At 37.6% G+C, this 22,315-nt stretch overlaps 1 protein-coding gene across 1 annotated transcript in view; it reads right to left on the reverse strand.

The window, feature by feature from the left end:
* Positions 1–22,315, reverse strand: part of LOC149211546 (uncharacterized) — a 195,373-nt gene that overhangs the window by 105,524 nt on the left and 67,534 nt on the right. Inside the window, exon 2 of the mRNA XM_089391527.1 lies at positions 14,384–14,448. Coding sequence (XP_089247653.1) covers positions 14,384–14,448 — 65 coding nt within the window. The remainder of the gene's footprint in view (positions 1–14,383; positions 14,449–22,315) is intronic.

The following is a 22,315-nucleotide window of genomic DNA, read 5'->3' on the forward strand; positions in this document are numbered from 1 at the left end:
TTCCAGGTGGCTCTACAAGATCAAGCATGCCACAGATGGCAGCATTGAGAAGTTCAAGGCGAGGTTTGTGGCTAGAGGGTTCTCACAGATAGAGGGAGTTGACTATGATGAGACCTTCGCTCCCGTAGCTCGGTATACTTCTATCCGATCCCTTATTTCTATTGCTGCAGAAATGGGTTGGCAGATCCATCAAATGGATGTGAAGACCGCATTTCTGAACAGAGTTATAGAGGAGGTGTATGTTGAGCAGCCACAGGGCTTTGAGGTACTTGGGTGGGAGACCCATGTATGTCAGTTGAGGCGGGCACTCTACGGACTTAAGCAAGCTCCGAGAGCTTGGTATTCAAGGATTGATACTTACTTGTTGCAGATGGGTTTCACGAAGAGTGATGCAGATTCGAACCTATACTACATTGTTGTAGGGGATGATCTGCTCATTCTTGTGTTGTATGTTAAAGACTTGCTCATTACTGGGGCAAAGAGACTAATCAGTGGTTGCAAGAAGGATCTTGCTATGGAGTTCGAGATGAAGGACATTGGGTTGATGCATTACTTTTTGGGGTTTGAGGTGTGGTAGGAGGGCTTGTGGTGTGCTAGGAGGAGGGGCATATCTTTCTGGGGCAGGGGAAATATGTTCTTACAAAGTGGCAGGGGCCTTTCCACCCTTCCTCCAGTGATCAAATATGCTCTTACAAAGTGATCTCAGAGTGTCAAGGTCAAATTTTGTCATTTCAGTGAGTCTTCAAGCAAAATTTGGTCACTAGGCATTAGGTCTAGGGTTTGCCCAAATGTCAGTCCATGTCACTATTCAGCTGATTCTATCATCATTCATATGGTTGTCATTATCATCTCAGTGTCTAATAAGTCATTTTACACCTGGTCCATGCTTCAGTTGCCACCCAGGCAAGGTCATTTCCCTCTCCTAGGGTTTTGAAGGCAATTTCTCTTGGATGGTCAAATCACCGACAAAACTTGTTTCCTGATGTTCATACACCTTCCCCTATCCTTAAAGTACCTTATCAAATGCTTCCCATCCGTTAGATCCGCCAAATTCCTCATTTTTGCACAAACCCTAGTTTCTAGCTACAATCTGGCAATTTTCTAGGTTTGGCCTGTGTTTTGCCCTTTTGGACCCCTTCCCCTCACTCAATCTCTGAGATTCCACTTTCCCCTGCTTCCTAACATCCCTCCCTACTTCCAAAAATTTTCCCAAGAATTTAGAAGCCCCCTATTCCCTTCATTTCGCTCCATTTCGACAAAATTCCTTGTTTCACACATCGGGACAAGTTGCACTCAAATGATGTTTCAGAGCAATAAAAGATGAATTTTGGAAAACTGAGAGAGGTTTTTGTCCATAACATGCCAAAGAAAAAAAACCTCTTTCACTTTTTACACAGGTGTCATGGTTTGAGAGAAATGTCAAAAATACCGGCGAGAACGAAGGTGCTCCAAGGACGGTTGGCCAAAGCACAAAAACGAAGGAAAACGCCCGATCCACTCCTAACTTTGGCCAAAGCCTCTTTGACTGAGTATGGTACTTGATTGGGGACTCCCAGCCCAAATTTCAAGAAATTTGGAGAAAATTTGTCATTTGTGAATTTTTTGTGCAATTTACAGGTTTTGGCCATTGGAGTGGTCTCACCCCACGCGCGACCACTCGGGAGGACTGCTCAGAATCACAAAAAGTTGACATTTTTGGAAAGGGCATGCAAAAACTAGAATTACCTATACTTGGGGTCAACTTGATTTTGAGATTTGGGCCTCCAAAAGCTCAAAATACATCAAAATTTTGACTTTCTGCCCACTTTTTGAGTTGCAGAAAGTGACCTTGGGAGAATTGACTTTTGAGGGGTCAAATCAACTCCAAATCCAGAAATTCCACTTGGGATGGAAAGTAGACACACAGAGCTTTCCAATGAGCCATCTTGCACTTGATTTGGACAACTGGAACCCACTCAAAAAGTGCTGCAAAGGGGCGCGACCACTCGAGCTGAAAATTGCCAGTTTTGACTTTTCGGCCTGCAAAACTCAGTTTTTACCTTGGTTAATCATTTGTACTTGTAAATGATGGATGTATGGATAATTTTCATGGCACATTGATAGATTTAATCTCTCTTAACCCTTCTAGAAGCTTCCTTGATGTAAATAGTGAATATTTAATGCATGGATGAGTTAGCTAAGTTTTAGAGGCAAGTTGTTTTGACTGCCTATTATCTAGTGCTAAGTTTAGAATTAGTTCAAACTGCTCCTAGGAAGCTGAGCTCGACCCCTAGAGGTGGGGAAAGGAGTTAGATGGTCTATATTATGCCTTCTCTTGCTCATTTTCATGGTTGGACTCTTGTGGGAGAAGTATTATTGTATATTGTACATCTATTACTGCAATTTAAGGAAAAGGAAGGCCAGGGTTTTGCAGACATCATTGTGGATTCTTGTGGATTCTTGTGTTGATGGTGTGTTCTCTACATGTTATTGTAAGTGTGTTTATGTGTTCCATCTCTTTCTTTGCTGCTAATTGAACAGATGAAGTGATAAAGTTTGAATTCATGCATGCCATGCTCAGCTTTTAATTTTGTTCAATATCTATGTTTTCCACTGTCTAAAGAGGATTCAAAGTTGTTGTTTGCCCTCTTTAGCTCCTCCTCTATCATTCCTGATCATCCATCTCAGATTAAGGCATCAGCACTCACTCCTACCTTGCCCCAAAGATCCCCCTGCAAAAACTGAGCCCAATCCCCGCACCCTGAATTGCACTCCCTCCAAATTGCCACCAAAAACCCCAAAAATCTTTAAATCAACCTCCCTTATCAATTTACTAACCTAAAATCTTTATTCCTAATTGGTCAGCTTATCCTATTGAAAGATCTACCAAATCTGACCCGAGAGAGCCTTCTCATACCTCGTAGGGCTAGCTACGAGGTGAAATGGTTTGATGTAGCCTTGAGAGTTTGTCTATCTCAGCCTAGGTGAATTCCAAGCGCTAACATAGTGGCGACCATACTGGGGAGAACAAACTTCTTTGTGGGTTGATGTGTTTGTTTCATAAGTTTTAGACGGAGCCTGAAGTTACGCCAGGAGCCTTCGAAAACGCTCTTGTTTTACATCAGCGTTAGTAGATAAACGCTGCTTCAGTCAATCTCCGTGAGCTTGTGAATACGACCACTTCATTTGAATTTCACCCCAGTACATGTATCAAGTTCAGATCTGATTGTTGATGGTGGACAACGATCAGACACTTGAAAGGCTGAAATCATTCACTTGGCGACTCTAAATCAGTTTTGAGATCAGATCCAAAGACTCCACTGGAGGATGATCCTGACCAGCAAAAACATGAAAGGACAACATGGACAGATCAGGTACTCAAGTTGGAATTTCATCCAAGATATTTTGTTCTTTGTTCTAAATTATTTCTTCTCTTTTCCCAAGAATGTAAAGAAGGCTTTGCAAAGTATACTATGCTTGAGAAGAGATCCTCGGCCTGCAATTGATTCTTTCCCTTTGAAAAGTGTGAAAACCAAAGATTTGCATGCCTTCGAGCTTGATCAAGATCCTTTTTCCGAATTTTGTGATGACCATATTCAAGTTGATGAACCTCAAGCGACCAAGTCTGATTCTATACCTGCTGTACATACCCCTATACCTTGTAAAATTCCAGATCGGTATAAACCTCTTGTTTTACCTTCTGTTCTTCATGCTTTCCCCAAAAACTATGATCTCTACTTGCCGATGTTTGATGGTGAATGTAAGAATGTCAACGCTGAGCAACATGTGCAGAATTTTGAGAATTTTCTAGATCTTTTTGAAGTTGATGATGAAGATGTCAGTATAAGGCTTTTTGCTCTTTCTTTGCAAGCCAAAGTGAAGAGTTGGTTCAAAGCCCTGCCTGATGCGAGCATGTCAAATTTCCAGCAGTTCGTCAAAGTTTTTCTCGACAGGTGGATGATTGGGCAGAACCTTTTCTTGATTGTAGAAGAGTATAATCAGTTGAAAAGATTGCCAGGTGAGACAGTACAACAGTTTTCGGCCAGATTTAATCAAGTTTATTATTCAATGCCAGTTGATATAAGACCTACTCCTAGATCTGCTCTCTTGCACTACCCGGGCGCCTTTGATCCGGAGATGGAGTTTCAGCTGAGAGAAAGGGATATTGCAACACTTCACGAGATGAAAAACAGTGCAGTAAGTGTAGAGGCTCATCTGCTGATCCGAAGGGCAAGGTTGAAAGAAGAAGAGATGAAAAACATAGATCCGGAAAAATCGACATCTCTAGAGGTAAAGCTTGACATTTTGGTAAGTGCAGTGGAAAAGATGATGGACAAGATCAACTCAAGGAATGATTATGATGTTCATGGCTCGCTGATTGAAGAACAAGTTGCTGACCCAAAACATTTTGTTTCTGATCCCAGTTGGCATAGTGATTGTTTTATAGATCATTGTGAAGAAGAGAGATCTATTGATATGACATGCATGCTTGATGATGTGTTTTATAGTGATGATTTGCCTCGTTTTGATCAGTATGATGATGATTATGTTCTCCAAACAGAGGCTAATTTTGCAATCAAACAAGCAGCTAGTTTGTGGAAGGAAAAAGTTCATTTTCAGCAGCTTGAATACAATGTTCAGCCATCACATATCAGCTATGACATTGACGAGGAAAGTGCAGCACAGTTTGAAGTAAGTGAAGGATCTTTGCCTTTTTGTTTTGATTCATGTCAGTTCATCAGAGACAACTTCCATGCAATCAGAAATCAATTTTCAACAAGTCTTGATCTAGACCATCTTGAGGGCAATGAAAATTTTGTTCAAGACTTCTCATATTCAGATTTGCAACCTTCGAAAGCCATTGATTATCAAGATGCAGCTGAAGACTTGGAAGTGCACACACATGATTTAATGATTCAAGGTGACTCTGTACCATTTTGTTTTGAATCAATTCAGTTTTTGAAGGGTAGATTGCATAGTAAATCATTTAAGGTTGAGGATGAGACAGATAACAAAATTCTTGAGAAGCCTGTAGCATCAGATTTGCAGCCACCAAATGAAATTGAAGGGCAGATTACAGATGAAGGTATGGCAGCCGAAATACAAGATTTGATGATACAGGAAAATTCTATACCCTTTTGTTTTGAAGCATTTCAGTTTATGAGACAAAATCTTTATAAAATCTCTCAAGAACAAAATGAACAGCTAGAAGGATGTCATACATTTTCAATGGATACATTGCAGCAGTCTTTTCAAGTTTTTCATGATCCAATAGCTGATGTTTTGGATGAGGTTTGCAGTCAAAGTCTTTCTCCATTGACCACATGTGAGCTTGAAACATGTGCTGATATGAATTTGATCCGGCAGTCAGTTTCTTTGTCATTTTCAGCAGAGGTCTCGTCACAAGGCTCAAATCACAATTTGCATTCATATGAGGAAAATAGAAGTAATCCATTCGATGAGTTAAGTTCCAGTGTGCTTGAATTTCAAGATCCTTATGCAGTGTTTTTGGAGGCGGATAGAGCATTCATATCATTCAACGAATCTGTTTCTAAGTTGTCATGGGAGTTGCCTTTCAGTAGTTCTCTTTTGTTGTTCATAAGTGAGCACTTGCGGAGAATTCGAACAGCAGATGGGATGCTTACTTGGTTGCATTGGTTGTTTCATTTCACTTGATCAGGTGATGAATGAAACTGTTAGAGTAGGTTGTGATGAATAAGCTCCCCTTTGAGCATCATTTTCAGTTTGTCGGTTGTGTTTAAGTCTCGAGTCAGTTTTTAGTTGAGTCATGAGTCCTTTGTGAGTCAATGTTCAGTCTTGTTGTTAAGATTGTGTCGGTTTTTAGTCATGCATTTTAGCTTGAATAATGACTCCATCGCCCAATGGTTGCAAGCACTGGTCTGCTCTCCCAGAGTTCTGTGGTTCTTGGCATCTCCAAAGAGCTACCATCCCCATTGGAGCCAATGTTAGTGTCAGCCTTTCCAGCCTTCCTCCAATGATCAAATATGCTCTTACAAAGTGGTCTCAGAGTGTCAAGGTCAAATTTTGTCATTTCAGTGAGTCTTCAAGCAAAATTTGGTCACTAGGCATTAGGTCTAGGGTTTGCCCAAATGTCAGTCCATGTCACTATTCAGCTGATTCTATCATCATTCATATGGTTGTTATTATCATCTCAGTGTCTAATGAGTCATTTTACACCTGGTCCATGCTTCAGTTGCCACCCAGGCAAGGTCATTTCCCTCTCCTAGGGTTTTGAAGGCAATTTCTCTTGGATGGTCAAATCACCGACAAAACTTGTTTCCTGATGTTCATACACCTTCCCCTATCCTTAAAGTACCTTATCAAATGCTTCCCATCCCTTAGATCCGCCAAATTCCTCATTTTTGCACAAACCCTAGTTTCTAGCTACAATCTGGCAATTTTCTAGGTTTGGCCTGTGTTTTGCCCTTTTGGACCCCTTCCCCTCACTCAATCTCTGAGATTCCACTTTCCCCTGCTTCCTAACATCCCTCCCTACTTCCAAAAATTTCCCCAAGAATTTAGAAGCCCCCTATCCCCTTCATTTCGCTCCATTTCGACAAAATTTCTTGTTTCACACATCGGGACAAGTTGCACTCAAATGATGTTTCAGAGCAATAAAAGATGAATTTTGGAAAACTGAGAGAGGTTTTTGTCCATAACATGCCAAAGAAAAAAAACCTCTTTCACTTTTTACACAGGGGTCATGGTTTAAGAGAAATGTCAAAAATACCGGCGAGAACGAAGGTGCTCCAAGGACGTTTGGCCAAAGCACAAAAACGAAGGAAAACGCCCGATCCACTCCTAACTTTGGCCAAAGCCTCTTTGACTGAGCATGGTACTTGATTGGGGACTCCCAGCCCAAATTTCAAGAAATTTGGAGAAAATTTTGTCATTTGTGAATTTTTTGTGCAATTTACAGGTTTTGGTCATTGGAGTGGTCTCACCCCGCGCGCGACCACTCGGGAGGACTGCTCAGAATCACAAAAAGTTGACATTTTTGGAAAGGGCATGCAAAAACTAGAATTACCTATACTTGGGGACAACTTGATTTTGAGATTTGGGCCTCCAAAAGCTCAAAATACATCAAAATTTTGACTTTCTGCCCACTTTTTGAGTTGCAGAAAGTGACCTTGGGAGAATTCACTTTTGAGGGGTCAAATCAACTCCAAATCCAGAAATTCCACTTGGGATGGAAAGTAGACACACAGAGCTTTCCAATGAGCCATCTTGCACTTGATTTGGATAACTGGAACCCACTCAAAAAGTGCTGCAAAGGGGCGCGACCACTCGAGCTGAAAATTGCCAGTTTTGACTTTTTGGCCTGCAAAACTCAGTTTTTAACTTGGTTAATCATTTGTACTTGTAAATGATGGATGTATGGATAATTTTCATGGCACATTGATAGATTTAATCTCTCTTAACCCTTCTAGAAGCTTCCTTGATGTAAATAGTGAATATTTAATGCATGGATGAGTTAGCTAAGTTTTAGAGGCAAGTTGTTTTGACTGCCTATTATCTAGTGCTAAGTTTAGAATTAGTTCAAACTGCTCCTAGGAAGCTGAGCTCGACCCCTAGAGGTGGGGAAAGGAGTTAGATGGTCTATATTATGCCTTTTCTTGCTCATTTTCATGGTTGGACTCTTGTGGGAGAAGTATTATTGTATATTGTACATCTATTACTGCAATTTAAGGAAAAGGAAGGCCAGGGTTTTGCAGACATCATTGTGGATTCTTGTGGATTCTTGTGTTGATGGTGTGTTCTCTACATGTTATTGTAAGTGTGTTTATGTGTTCCATCTCTTTCTTTGCTGCTAATTGAACAGATGAAGTGATAAAGTTTGAATTCATGCATGCCATGCTCAGCTTTTAATTTTGTTCAATATCTATGTTTTCCACTGTCTAAAGAGGATTCAAAGTTGTTGTTTGCCCTCTTTAGCTCCTCCTCTATCATTCCTGATCATCCATCTCAGATTAAGGCATCAGCACTCACTCCTACCTTGCCCCAAAGATCCCCCTGCAAAAACTGAGCCCAATCCCCGCACCCTGAATTGCACTCCCTCCAAATTGCCACCAAAAACCCCAAAAATCTTTAAATCAACCTCCCTTATCAATTTACTAGCCTAAAATCTTTATTCCTAATTGGTCAGCTTATCCTATTGAAAGATCTACCGAATCTGACCCGAGAGAGCCTTCTCATACCTCGTAGGGCTAGCTACGAGGTGAAATGGTTTGATGTAGCCTTGAGAGTTTGTCTATCTCAGCCTAGGTGAATTCCAAGCGCTAACACAAGGATTGATACTTACTTGTTGCAGATGGGTTTCACGAAGAGTGATGCAGATCCGAACCTATACTACATTGTTGTAGGGAATGATCTGCTCATTCTTGTGTTGTATGTTAAAGACTTGCTCATTACTGGGGCAAAGAGACTAATCAGTGGTTGCAAGAAGGATCTTGCTATGGAGTTCGAGATGAAGGACATTGGGTTGATGCATTACTTTTTGGGGTTTGAGGTGTGGTAGGAGGGCTTGTGGTGTGCTAGGAGGAGGGGCATATCTTTCTGGGGCAGGGGCAATATGTTGTGGATGGGTTGAGCAGATTTCACATTGCAAACTGTAGACCCATGTCTACACCTATGATCACCAACTAGAAGAAGCTTCATGCTTCAGATTCTAGTATGGTGGATCCCACATTGTATAGGCAGCTTATTGGGTCCTTTATGTATGTGGTCAACACTAAGCCAGATATATGCTTTGTAGTGAACACACTTAGCCAGTTCATGGTTGAGCCCAGGAGGGTACATTAGGTAGTTGCAAAGCACATTCTTCGCTACATGTAGGGGACTATTGATTATGGTCTGGACTATAGGCAGGGAGATGGAGTGAGGTTGGCAAGTTACACAGATTCAGATTGGGCAGGGTGTGCTTCTAACAGGAAAAGCACTTCAGGGTGTTGCTTCGAATTAGGTTCAGCAATTGTGTCATGGTTTAGTCGAAAGCAAAAGTCAGTTGCTTTGAGCTCTTTTGAGGCTGAGTATATGGTTGCTATCTAGGCTACTTGTGAGGCCATTTGTCTTCGCAAGTTGTTGTATGGCCTATTTGATTAGGAGTTGAGACCGACGGTCATTCACTGTGATAATTAGAGTTGAATTAAACTCATGGAGAATCCAGTGTTTCATGACACGTCAAAACACATTCACATCAAATATCATTTCATCAAGGACTATGTCAAAAGGGGGCAGTGAAGCTAGAGTATATATCAACAAATGAGCAGGTGGTCAACGTTCTCACGAAGTCCTTACCAAGAGGCAAGCATGTCCAATTCAGGGACAAGATGGGTGTGGTGAGAAACACTTTTGTCGGTAAGAGGTAGTGTTGATTTTTAATGTACCTTGGACAAGTGGTTTCCCATGGGTTAGTCTCTACCTAAGAAAAAGTGTCCAAAATAATTATTTTCCTAAGTGTGACTTTATAAAGTGAAAGTGACTTTATAAGTGGTAAAGTCAATGTTAAATTATAAAGTGACAAGTGATTTTAGACATAAAGTACAATGTGGGTACTTTATTTAATGGTTGAGTTAAAAAATAGAAAGTGAGAATTAAATGCACATTTATTCTCATCCCTTGATCTAAATGAATCTGAGCCATTAGATCTTAGGGTTGCCCAAAAGTCATTTAGGGAAACAAAAGGGGGAAAAGAAAAGAGACACTGCATTCATTCTTCATGAGCAGATTGGAGAAAAGAGGCTAAGAGTTAGAGAAAAATTCTGAAGGAGAAATTTGTTGCAGCAAGCTGAAGGAGTGATTTCTGGGCAAAGTTCGGCATGGAAATCAATGCATAGAAGACAACATAAGGTATGGTACGAATAGTGTTTAACGTTGTGAGTTGCACGCCGTTCAAGAGAAGTTTTTGAAAGAGAATGAAAAATCTGTACAATCCGTATAGTACATATTTTTAGCTTCAAGTGGGCATGGAAATCAAGGCAAAATAGGCACGGTTTTCAAGGAGTTTTGGACTGAAGAGATAAGTTGTATTTTGCTATTTTGTTTTGTCTACAAATGTATTTTTCCTGAACTTGAAAGATAAATAAATTTGAAGAGCTCTCTAACCAGTTTTCCCTAGAGAAAATTGAAGGGGTTTTGCCTAGGTCTAAGTTGACCAAAAATATGTGTATTTTTGTGTGTCGCTAGTCTGTTTATGTCCATATTTATTTTCAACATGTGTTGACAATTCCATGTGTTTTAATCTGCAAATTTGATTTCCATAATACTATATGTTGAATGTATGCTTATGGGAATGGTCATTTAATTGAATGGGAATGATAAGGTGAAATTAAAATCAGGTTGGGATTGCAGGAAACCTTTTAGTCACCAAATTTCAACACATGTTGGGCCTGGGAGGCCTGAAAATGCTGAAAACCCTGCTCAAAAATTTTATTTTGCTTCTGAGTTGCAATATTGCTCAATTTCTTCAATGGTTGGCCCTACAAAAATTGTAGAGGCTAGATCTTACCCTCAAGGGCCTAGATCTAGCTATAATCCAGCTCTTCTAGCTTGATCTCACCTGCACAAATGAATTCAAAAATACCCAAAACCCCAATATATACAGAATTTCAAAATAATTTCAAAACCCCAAAGCCCCCAACTACAAACAAGGGTTAGAAAATAAAATTATTTACAAAATCTATTTTACAATTATATTAACAAGATCTACATGTGTGCAATGTTTGAGAAAATTTTGAGAAATTAAATTTTTATAAACCCCTTGATAATGGTTAAATTGTGTTGCATGGGTACCCGCACCCGGGGGTGGGGTTCTCGAACCCGTCCCGGGTTCTCGCACCCAAGTACCGGATTCGGGTACGGGTTCTTCCTAGACGAACCCAGAAGAACTGGGTTCTTCCATGAAGAACCGGGTTCTTCAAAAAAAAAATTGGGTTCTTTTCCTTTAATGGATTCTTGGGTTCTTGGGTTCTTTGGGTGCTTGGGTTCTTGGGTTCTTCGGGTTCTTTGGGTTCTTCATAAGAAAACTACATTAAAAATTTAATTTTCAAATAATTTTTTTTTATTGAAATTTAAAAAATAACTTATAACAAAGGTAAAACTTATAACAAAACCTAAAAAACCCTAAATCAATTCTTGTCAATCAATTTGGAATGAAACATTCTTCCATGGTCCTTACCATCAAACCCTGTGTTGCACGGGTACCCGCACCCGGTTTTTTAAGTTTTTTACAAGTCTTGTTTTTTAAGAATTCTTGTAAATCAATTTGGAATGAAACATTCATTCCCGAGCCAAATAACCATCAAATTATACACTGTAAATGCACACATACAGGTTCAGACATTTTCGGTCAAATAGAAAGTAGGATTGAGACCAGCGATAAGCTGTAATCAGTTGATGTTGTTAAATGGCGAAGGGCTATTTTGGACAATGGCTAAATTAAGTATCAAAATCTGCCAATTTCTCACAGCATTCTGAAAACATCATGTTAAGATTAAAACTAGGAAAATATGCCTAAATCATATATGGTCTCTACAGACTTGTACACCAAGTAATCTCTAAAAACTGCGAAGATGTTTTATGTTTAGATAATTAATATTCAGGCGGAGCTTCGCACTAAAAGACAAACTATCCCTCAAGCCATCAGATGGCTGTTGTGCATTTTATTGGGAAACAAAGACTGATAAGCGTGTTTTGTGGAAGGGTAAGGCTGCCACTGTTTTTGGGATTGCTATACCACAGAGCACACCATGCATGGAGCAGGTGGATGATTAGACATCAAGAAAATTCTAGACCACTATCAGGTTGAGAAGAATCTCCTATAAAAAAATTGTGTTTTTATATGGGAGAGACTAAACATTCAAAGCAAAGTTACAAGCTCAAGCTCCAGCCAGAATGAGCAATTTCAATAAGGAGAGAAGCTGTCTTGAAATTAGAGCAGGAGGCAGAAATGCTAACACTCCTTGGCTGTGTAGGAGGAAGGGTTTGTACGACCACAGCCTAATTCATTGATAGGTATCCTTGCAAATGAACCTAAGTTGCATAGTTATTTTAAAACCTGTGTGTGACAAAATCTGTCCCAAGTTTCACCAAAATAGCTGAGTCTAGCATTTATCCTAGTATGTATTTTGAATTTTCAGTTTTAGTAGTAGCCTTGAGCTCTCTCACATAGCTGTCACAGTGTCATGGTTACACGGAAAAGATTCAAAAGAACAGTTTTTTGGGGATAAATTTTGAAATTTCAATGTCAATGTTGAATGTTCAATGATGTGCATGTTTAAATGATTATCATTAAAGTTTCCTTGTTTAAAGTTGAAAAAATATACAAATTCAAATTTCATATATATTATTAATTATAAATTTATAATTCATAAAATATAATTATTTAAATTTAATATTATTATATTACCCGACGAACCCACGCACCCTGTTTCCAAAAATGTCGTCCCCGTCCCCGTCCCTGTCCCCGCACCCACGTTTCCTGGCAACATAGTGGTTAAATGTATTTTCGAAATATAACTGCAAGCTACATCCTTAGCGAAGTTAGAAAAACCATAAAAATATTTGAAGTCCAAACAACGTCAGCCTGTACCCACAATTTGTGAACATGGAGCCCAAGGACTGGGGAACCTGCAAACACTATATAATTCTTCAAGCATAAACTGCTAGAAGAACAATGAATTGGAGCATCTAAAATAAGCCCACAACTTATCAATTGAGTGTTTCTATCATCTACAATGAAATAATGATTTAATTTAAAATTTAAACACAATATAGGAATGTTCGTACCCAACAAATACCACAAATCAGCAGAACATAGACACTATGAATTGTACCCTAAAGTCTTTATTATGATTCAAAAAACGTTCATAGCGGAACAATAGCGTCACATCAGCTTTTCTGCAGAGTTACATTAGCCAAACATCAGATGGCTTGAGACACAAATGACTCTCAATTTATAGATAAATCCTCCAAGTGGAAAATAACAGTTAGTTGGCTTGATCCCCATCAAAATAATCTCGATCGTTGATAAATCTTTGATGATTCTTTAATCTCAACCATTGAAATAATTACTTTTTGAGGAATTTTTGAATTTCTCATTAAACCCATTTTCTATTAGCTCAAAAATAATTATTTTGAGCTAATTTCCTCAAAAAATTAACTTTGACTTGACCACTGGACCAAGGGTCCAAATTTTCTTGAAATTTCCAATATTCCCTTGGTGGGAGACCTCCAAAAATTAAATCTTTTAAGACCCACGAATTTTTCCACTTGGAGAATTTAATTTCTCTAAGACTTTAATTGACTCTAATTAATTAATTTTCTAGCTTAGGATCTATTTTAGTTTTGCCAGAAAAATAATTAATTGACACTCTAGGGGATTAAATATTTTTTCCCCCCTCAAATATTTTAGCCATGGTGTTTAAGTATGAGGGACCATGCACTATAATATTTTTTACACAAGGTTTTACATAATTTAACCCTCAAAGGAATCCATTTGTTATAGACCCTCAATCAATTTACCTAATTTTGCGACACAATATGATCTAGTAGACCAAGTGATTTGTAATAAAATAATTTAGCAAATTAACTTAAATTATTCTCAAATCACTTTTACATAAGACTAAACTAAAACACTAGGACTCACCTAAAACTTTAACGATAAATTCCACCCTAGCTTTGGGGTGAGGCTGGAGTGAAAAACTTTGTCGATCATCCGTGTTTAGAAACACGGATGAATCAGTGAGACAAAAAACCTCATAGGGTAAAATTTGTTGCCAAAATAATAGGCTTACCTAGGTTGTTAAATAAATACACGTCCTTACTAGCATCATTTACATTAAAAACTTGCAAAATGGGTTTACAATGACTCAAAAACTAGTGATTGATGATCTCGATTCTTTGGAAAAAAAAGCATGGTACATCTGCTTCCTTGGAACTTTGATAAAATGTGTGCAACAGGGCCTACATAAAGTTGACTAATTCAACATTAACCATAACCTAGTATTACACATAAGTTGGCCTTACCCACATAAATTAATTATATAATATGGGTCTACCATAGCCACATATATTAATGATATGATTAGTCCATCATAGCCAAATACATAAATGATATGATATAGTCGGTCATAGCCACATACAATAATAATATAAAATGGGTCTGTATTAACCACATTACACCATTCTCAATAATAATCAATAAAGTTGAATGCACAACGTTAAAATTCCTAAGATTGGATATATACAATATAATGCTTGTGCAAAAGTCAAATCACAACACCATCTATAGCCATTTAAATTATTATGAGAAAAAGAGAAATTCTTCATTTTAATTACAAAAGAGAATAAAGAGACTGGGAGGAGACAATTATTAACAACTCACCCAAACTCTTCACATTGTAGGACACTAATTTGAGCATTTTCATCCTCGGTTAGTTCCAGTGTAGCCTAAAACAAAATAGAAAACTTGATATAAGTGCCCTATGCCTTCCAATTTATAGCAACAAAACAAGTAAATGTCATTCCATAATTTAAGTAACTCAATGTTATCCCGAACAAGTGCACAATCATAGCCATAGAGATAGTAATGGTAGTTCACACTTTATTAATACTAGACATAGGCATATATATACAAAACCAATAACATACCAATCTCGATATAATCCAACTCCTTGTCAAAGGAGGGGATTCACATAAAGAACTTACTTTCCCTACATTCTTTACAATCACAAAACTCTTCATTAGTACATTGTGAAAACAATGTAAGTTAAGGAATTTATCTCTTTAGAAAATGATAATATTTATAAAGAAATATGCATCAATCAAGGTCAAAAAGGATGACTTAACTACTAAATAATGACCATAATTAATGTTGAAAATATTTTAACTAGGTACATTAGAACAAAGTCAAAAACGTAGACAGGTATAGCTTTGGTAATGACAACAACAAACTAGGACAACAAAAGATGATCTATAACAATGAATTTATGAGAGGTTGCACTAGTGCCAGTACCCATTGTTACACTGTATTCTATGTGGGGTGTTAGAGGACAATTTTTCATGACACTTAACAGGATAACACCTACGGAATTTTTATGGACCAATTGCAGATTAAGGGCATTATCATGGTGCACATGTTCTACTTGGTGCTACGTTTATGGTTCATCTAACCTTAGCCAGCAAGGAAGTATGGGGGTATCCATGGAGACATGATCAATTTGTCATGCCCTTTCACTCTCTTCGGCATATTTGATGGATTGTTTATGTTTGTACCATTGGTGGAGGTTGCTTTACTTGTGTATAATGTATCTTATAGCTTAATGGAGGCACTTTTTTCACAATTGATCATTGTTGGAGAGATCACCTTGTTATTCCCCCCTGCTCATGGTGTTTTATTCACTACTTTCACTTGGTTGTTAAACGTGCTCATGGTGTTTTATTCACTACTGTCACTTAGTTGATAAATGATGGGTTCCTATCTTGTTCTTAATTGTATGTGTCCTCCAGCACAAGGTGGAGTGTTTTCCTATTGTTTTACCTTTTCCATATTTTACCTAGTATCATCCATATTTCATCACATTTTGTCCCTTCTGTACCTTCATATAATCCACATCACACTCACTTTCTAAAAGGCTCAATCTCAAAACCAAAACAACAAATAGAGGATCATTCACTAGGGAATTGAACTTATGTTTCATGTCGTACAAGATGAGGGTGGCACTTCCCCTTTGAAACTTATTTTTCATGTGGTACAAGAAATGTGTAACTAAGTTCAGTCTTCATAATGTCTATTGTAATCATGATTTCATGTATTTGACGAAAAAAGAAAAAGAAATTTATTATTTTCATTCTTGATGCATGGGTTTCATGCTCAAGGTAAATTCATTTGTAGGTCAAGCACCTATTGAGTGTTTCCAGGTTCGTCATAGAATTATGAAGTCAAAGGTGTCATTGTCATACATGTAAAACCCCTTGGGGCATGTTGTATCTTGTAAAGAAAATTTATGTAAAGTCAAATGTGTCATATAGACCCTCCAAGACCTTATCATCATCAAAAGAACAAGTCGGCCTTCATGAGTGAACAAGTCAGCCTACAGGCAGCAATTCGACCTAGAAAGAAGTCTATATATAAGAGACTTCGACCTCACTTGAAGATCATCCAATCAACTCTCAAGAATTTCGATCTAAGAGGATAACAAGACAAAAAAAGAAGTCTGATACCTAACAAAGGAGGAGGAAGCGAAGTTTTTGGATTGTCTTTCAGTTATTATCCTCCACACGAGGGAGAAAATTAGGGCACCTATTGCAACAACTAGACTGAATTGTAGAAAGAGGTTGAGATAGGGTATACTTTGCAAGCCAAGTTCCATAGAAGAAAGAATCAACTCAAGTGAAGGTGAAAGAAGGAAGAAATCACCATCTTTTTCCACACATGCAAGAACTAAGGTTTATGTAGAAGAAACCACTAGGTCGAAGTTGCAGAAGAAACTATTGGGGTCGAAGTTGCTGGAAAAGTGCTGAAGAAATTGTTGAAAGGAAATCTCATCAAGGAGGAAGGATTGACTTGGTCTTGGAAGGGTCTTTTGTTGAAATATCTAACTAGGTTTAGTCTTCATAAATGTATTTGAGTCACAATGAAATGTATTTATCAAAAGAATGAAGAAAATATTTTTATTATTGTTATTATGACTTATTAAAGGATGGGTTTCATGCTTAGGTCATCACGTTTTAGGTCAAAGTCCCCATTAAGGATTTCTAGGATTTATTTTGAGTCATTAGAGTCATTGTCCATTAAAAGATACCCTTCTTGGGCTTTTGAATCAAGTAAAAAGACTTAATATTGAGTCAAATATGCCATTTGTCCCCTCCTATTATGAACATAAATTATGTAAAAATAGATAATAAATGGATAATAAATAATAATCATAATAATATAATAATAAGTAAATTAACTAATAGTTAGTTAGTTAATAATGAAAAGGCATGTCTTAGAGACATGCTTGTTTGTAAAAGGGTACTTACTTGGCTATATATACAGGACCCTCATTCTCATTTGTAATCATCATTTATCAATTCTCTTATACAATTACAATCCTACGATGGATGTCTTTGTCTACGAAGTATTTCAATATTTCGGTTGCGTATACGACTTTTGGTCGTTACATTGGTATAAGGAGGCTTGAAGTACAAAGTCCAAAGGAACTTTAAATATAATACCTCAAGTCATTTCGACAAAACAAATGGGATCAATCATTGAAAAAAAAATGATGGAGCTCAATACTAAAATGGCGAAGGAAGAAAGGTTTTCCAATTATGGTCTTTCAATTACAGATCTCGGAGTAATTACATTAAAAGGAAGTATCCAAGGAAGAGAAGTTAATGTCACCATCAGCCCAAGCAACGATAAAAATTATATCAACATCAACTTGGCAAATCAACTATTAATTCCAGAGCTATGCATTGGTGTAGAGAAAAATATTTTTGACCAAAAAGAGTATAAAATTAGTAATCTACAAGTGACAATAGGTCATTACGAGTACATATCTCAATTTCATGTTGTAAGAACAGATAAACGGATAAAACACTGACATCATACTTGGTCAACCCTAGTTTAAGGATTTGGGTACATTCATGTTAAACATAGAGAAACAAGTTTTGACGTTTCCTTATAAAGGGAAGATGGTCACGTTTCGAGACGTAACAAATAAATCAAAATCAATAAAATCTTCATTAGAATATCTTAAGGATATCTCAAACTTGATGATTCAAGATAACGAAAAAACTATATCAAAGAAGCAAAAAAAACTTGAAGAAGTCATCTGCAACAAAGACAAAGAAATTTCGCGCCTCAGAGATCACCAAGAAAAACTACTCGAACAAGTCAAGAAAGCTAAAGCATCAAAGAAGGAACTCAAGGAGCGTTTATTAGAACAACAAGAAGAAAATTTATGTTTAAAGAGCCTTAACCAAACATTAGTAGAACAAATCAAGTGTTTAAAAGACGAGAAGCATGAAGGCCAAAATAAAGTTGACTCAGAGAATGAGGAATGCTTACGTCTCAAAAATCATAATCAAAATCTGCTCAAACAGATTAAAAAACTTAAGGACGAAAAGAAGTCATTAACGAATAGGTTCAAAGAACTTGTCGCAAAGGAAGCATCAAAATCTCCAAATGTAGCAGTGCAACCTTAAGAAACAAAGATCAAAACCACTAATCTCGTAGTTCAGGAAAATCCAAACCCTATTGAAGTAAAAACGTACTCAGAGGTTATCGTTCAAACAGAGGACACCCCAAATAAAGATTCAGTAGTTAAGTCAACAACAACAATGCCTGATGGAAATCAGGAAACTGTCATAAAAACATTAAAGGAAGTTCAAACAAGAAAAACTCCTTATCTACATCTGAATCACAAGAGTAGACACCTTAATCAATCTACAAAGTTGTATCGCTCAAAACATAAACAACAAAATTATGTTACAAATAATACTGAAGTGAGCTCAATTCAGTCTACTGATAACAATTTGTTACAAAGTTCTAGTGATCAGAAGATTCCACAGAAGGTTAATCTAGGATGGTCTGATCCATTCTCAGTAAGACAATTTTATATATCACTCCAAGGATCATATCAACTTGTATCGACAAAGATGATTGTTCTGAGATGAGAAGGCATTTGTAGCAGAAAAAGATATCAAGCAGAAGACATTCGTAGCAGAAAAGAGATCAAGCCCTTTCATCAACAAGCTTTGAAGACAAATCTTTTTGAAGGAGAAGGCAATGTTATGAACATAAATTATGTAAAAATCGATAAAAAGAGATAATAAATAATAAAATCATAATAATCAAATAATATAAATATAATAAAAAATAATAAGTAAATTAACTAATGATTAGTTAGTTAATAATGAAAAGGCATGTCTTAGAGACATCCCTGTTTGTGAAAGGATACTTACCTGGCTATATCTACAAGACCCTCATTGATCCAAAACACCCTTTAAGTCTTCAAACATTCAAAACTATCGCATCGTTGATATATATATATATATGGACTTAACCGCGGCCTGGAGGATCGACGACATGCAATTGAGATATCGCAATATCGCATCGGAGCAAAGCAAGGGAGCAGGGCCGATAACAAATGCGACTGCAATAAACCGGACCCGATAAAATTATAAACAATATTTGATATATTTTCAAGTTTGGAAAAAGGGTTTTTTCAATGTAAATTGCTTTTTCGTTAAATAAACGAAAAACAAAAGAAAAAGCGTCGATGCGATGAAACCGAACCCGAAAGGGTTCATTAACGATGTTGTATATTATTTCAAGTCCGATATGAGCCATCTTGCGGGATTTTCATGTTTTAATGTATTTTTAAATAAAAAGGGAAATCATTATACAAGCGGGATTTCGGGTGGGCCAAAGGCGGTAAATGGTTTTGGCCAGGCTCCGCCCGAGCCCATACACTGGTTACCACGTGTCCAGGCCCTGGAAAGAGAAAACCACCCTTTTCGAGCTGTTAACCCCCGTACGAATGAGCCGCCTAAAATGAACCTCAGCTATTGGATTCAGATCTCCCAGATCAACGATGGAGATGCGATAAGCAACATAAAGGCGGACCCAATAGGAGTTATAAGGGGAATTTATAGAATTTCAAATCCGATAAACGACAATTTTGGCGAATTTCCTGCATTTTTAGTGTATTTCTTTGCGAACACAGAGAACGTTGTTTCTGGGGATTTCAAAGGCCCAATGACCCTTTCCGTTACAGAATAGGTGGCCACAATTCCTGAAAGAATTTAGCAATGATTGCTAACGCTCAGAGGGGGATTTGAGCAAACAGAGGCCGGGAAACTAGAGAGCCCGAGAAGGAGAAACGAACAGACAACGCTAATTGGCTTTAAAGCCACAGACTCACAGAGACAGAGGCAAGAAGAGCTGAGACAGAGAGCAAACAGAGACAGAGAGTCAGTGAGGAGAGTCTGTGTACTCAGAAAGACTTCGGGGATCCAAGTGAAGCCTTGTTGTTTTGTATCTGTTGTGTGAGACTCAAATTAAGCTCACTTTTGTAAAAACTCTGCTTCTGAAGACATAATAGAGAGGTCACCACTGAACGCTGGACCAGGAGACGTAGCCCAAGAGTGTTAGGTGAACTCCTTATTAAACTTGTTGTGTTTATGTGTGTTTGTCTATTATGTTCTTTAACTACTTCGTTGTCTATGTATTTCGCAATCTTATCGATCCATTGCATAAAGTAACATAGGCAAATCCATGCACATGAGTCTGTAATACCTTAATAATTGTCTAAGATCTCATTATCAAATCACTCGTTCTCACTTGTAATCATCCTATATCAATTCTTTTATACAATATACAATTTACAATTACAATCCTACAATAGATGTCTTTGTCTATGAAGTATTTTAATATTTCCGCTACGTATATGACTTTTGGTCGTTAGACCTCGACACCAAGTCGGCCTCAAGGAGTTCAACTCAGCCTCAAAAAGGACAATTCGACCTCACTGGAAGGTTATATATACAAGGCAATTCAAATTCATTTGGAACATTCTCTCTCTCTCATAGTACGATATCCAGAAGCAAGAAGCTGAGAAATGCGAAGTTGAGGAAGAGCTGGAAAGGGGCTGAAAAAGATTGTGAAATTTTGGAGGAAGGAAGAACACATCAAGATCGAAATTTTGGGCCATCTATCTCTCACTCAAGAGGAGTATCTAGAGAGATCAAAGTTTTCCTTTGTCTAGGCAAAGTTGTTGTTGCTACCAGTCGCTGAGTCGATGTTGCTACTGCAAGTTGATGTTGCTAAGTCGAAGTTGCTATTGAAGGGTTATCATTTGCAAGAAGGATTGAGGGTTGACTTGGTGTGTTGGAAGTCTTTGTCTATGTCTAGTGTCTTGGATTATCTCAAGAAACTATTGAAGGAAGAATTGTTGACTGGGTTTTCCCCCAATAGGGGTTTTTCCCTGGTTGTTCGCCTACATCTATTGTCTCATCATTCATGCTATTGCTTTGGTAATTGCTTGATCAACTAAAAGATAAAAGAAGAACATAAAGATAAAAGAATCACAAGTAATTATCTACATAAGAAAATATTTCTGCCTTTCTGATTTTCTAACATGGTATCAAAGCTAAGTTGAAGGAAAAAGGTAGTTTTGACTCTTGAGAATCTACTAAAAGGAGTCTAAAGGATTGATCAAAGGATCATATAAGGAACTCTTATATGGGAAGAAGCTCACTATCTTCAAGGACAACGTCTAACACAATAAAGAGTGAGAACAAATTGGAAGGAGCATCAAATTATAGGGCATGGAAGAAGAAAATTGACCTCATTCTTGAAAAGAACAAGGCCTTGGATTTGGTCAAAGGAAAGGTGAAGAAACTTACCGAAGAATCCAGTGATGAAGATAAAGTGAAGTTTAGAGAGTCAAAAATATTGGCTATGACACTGATGGTAGAAAGCATAAAGGACAATCTTGTCCCATACATTTCCAATATAGACCATGCTCAAGAAATGTATGAAGCCTTATCCAAATTGTTCACTATCAAGAACATCGATTAAGTAGCGAGTCTGAAGAATGAATTAAGGACTACAAAAATGACAAAGGATGACATTGTGGCTTCCTTTTTTGTAAGGATATCTAGAATTAGAGATGAACTCGAGCCATAAAAGAAATTGTAGCGAAAAAGGAGCTAGTAATTACTGCACTATTGGGATTGTCACCTACTTGGAGTTCCTTTGCTTCAAGTCTCAACAACGGGAAAGAAGCTCCTACCTTCAAGCAATTATGGAATGCTTGCAGCCAAGAAGAAATGAGAATCTTATTAGTATCCAACAATGAAGAAGAAAAGGTTTCAAATGCATACTCCACTTCTCACAAGAAAGGAGACTTCAAGAAGTCAAAAGGGCCAAGAAGGAAGGTCGATATATCCAAAATAGGATGTTGCCAATGTCACAAAATGGGTCACTATAGAAGTGACTGCCCTGACAATCCGAAGAACAAGAAAAGAAACAAAGACCAAGCCAATATTGTTGAAGAAGGATCTCCAAGAACTGGATATAAGGGACTTACACTACTAAGTCCTTTGATCTAAGCCTTAGCTATTTCATTGTTTGGTTTCTAGTATTTGTAGGTTTAACATATTTTGGAAAAACATTTTTTATTTGTTTTTATAAGGTTATAGGTATCCCTCAAGCTTGGAGGGAGCCTTCACCAACTTCCAAAGATAAGTATCTTATTACCTGTTCATTTTTTTAGTTTTCCTTACTTATCTAGTTTTGCTTGTGTTAAATACTAATCACATT

Source organism: Pinus tabuliformis, chromosome 1_1 (assembly GCF_031772625.1).
Source record: "Pinus tabuliformis cultivar Carrire ecotype Pingquan chromosome 1_1, CPIR1, whole genome shotgun sequence".
Classification (NCBI taxonomy): Eukaryota; Viridiplantae; Streptophyta; class Pinopsida; order Pinales; family Pinaceae; genus Pinus; species Pinus tabuliformis.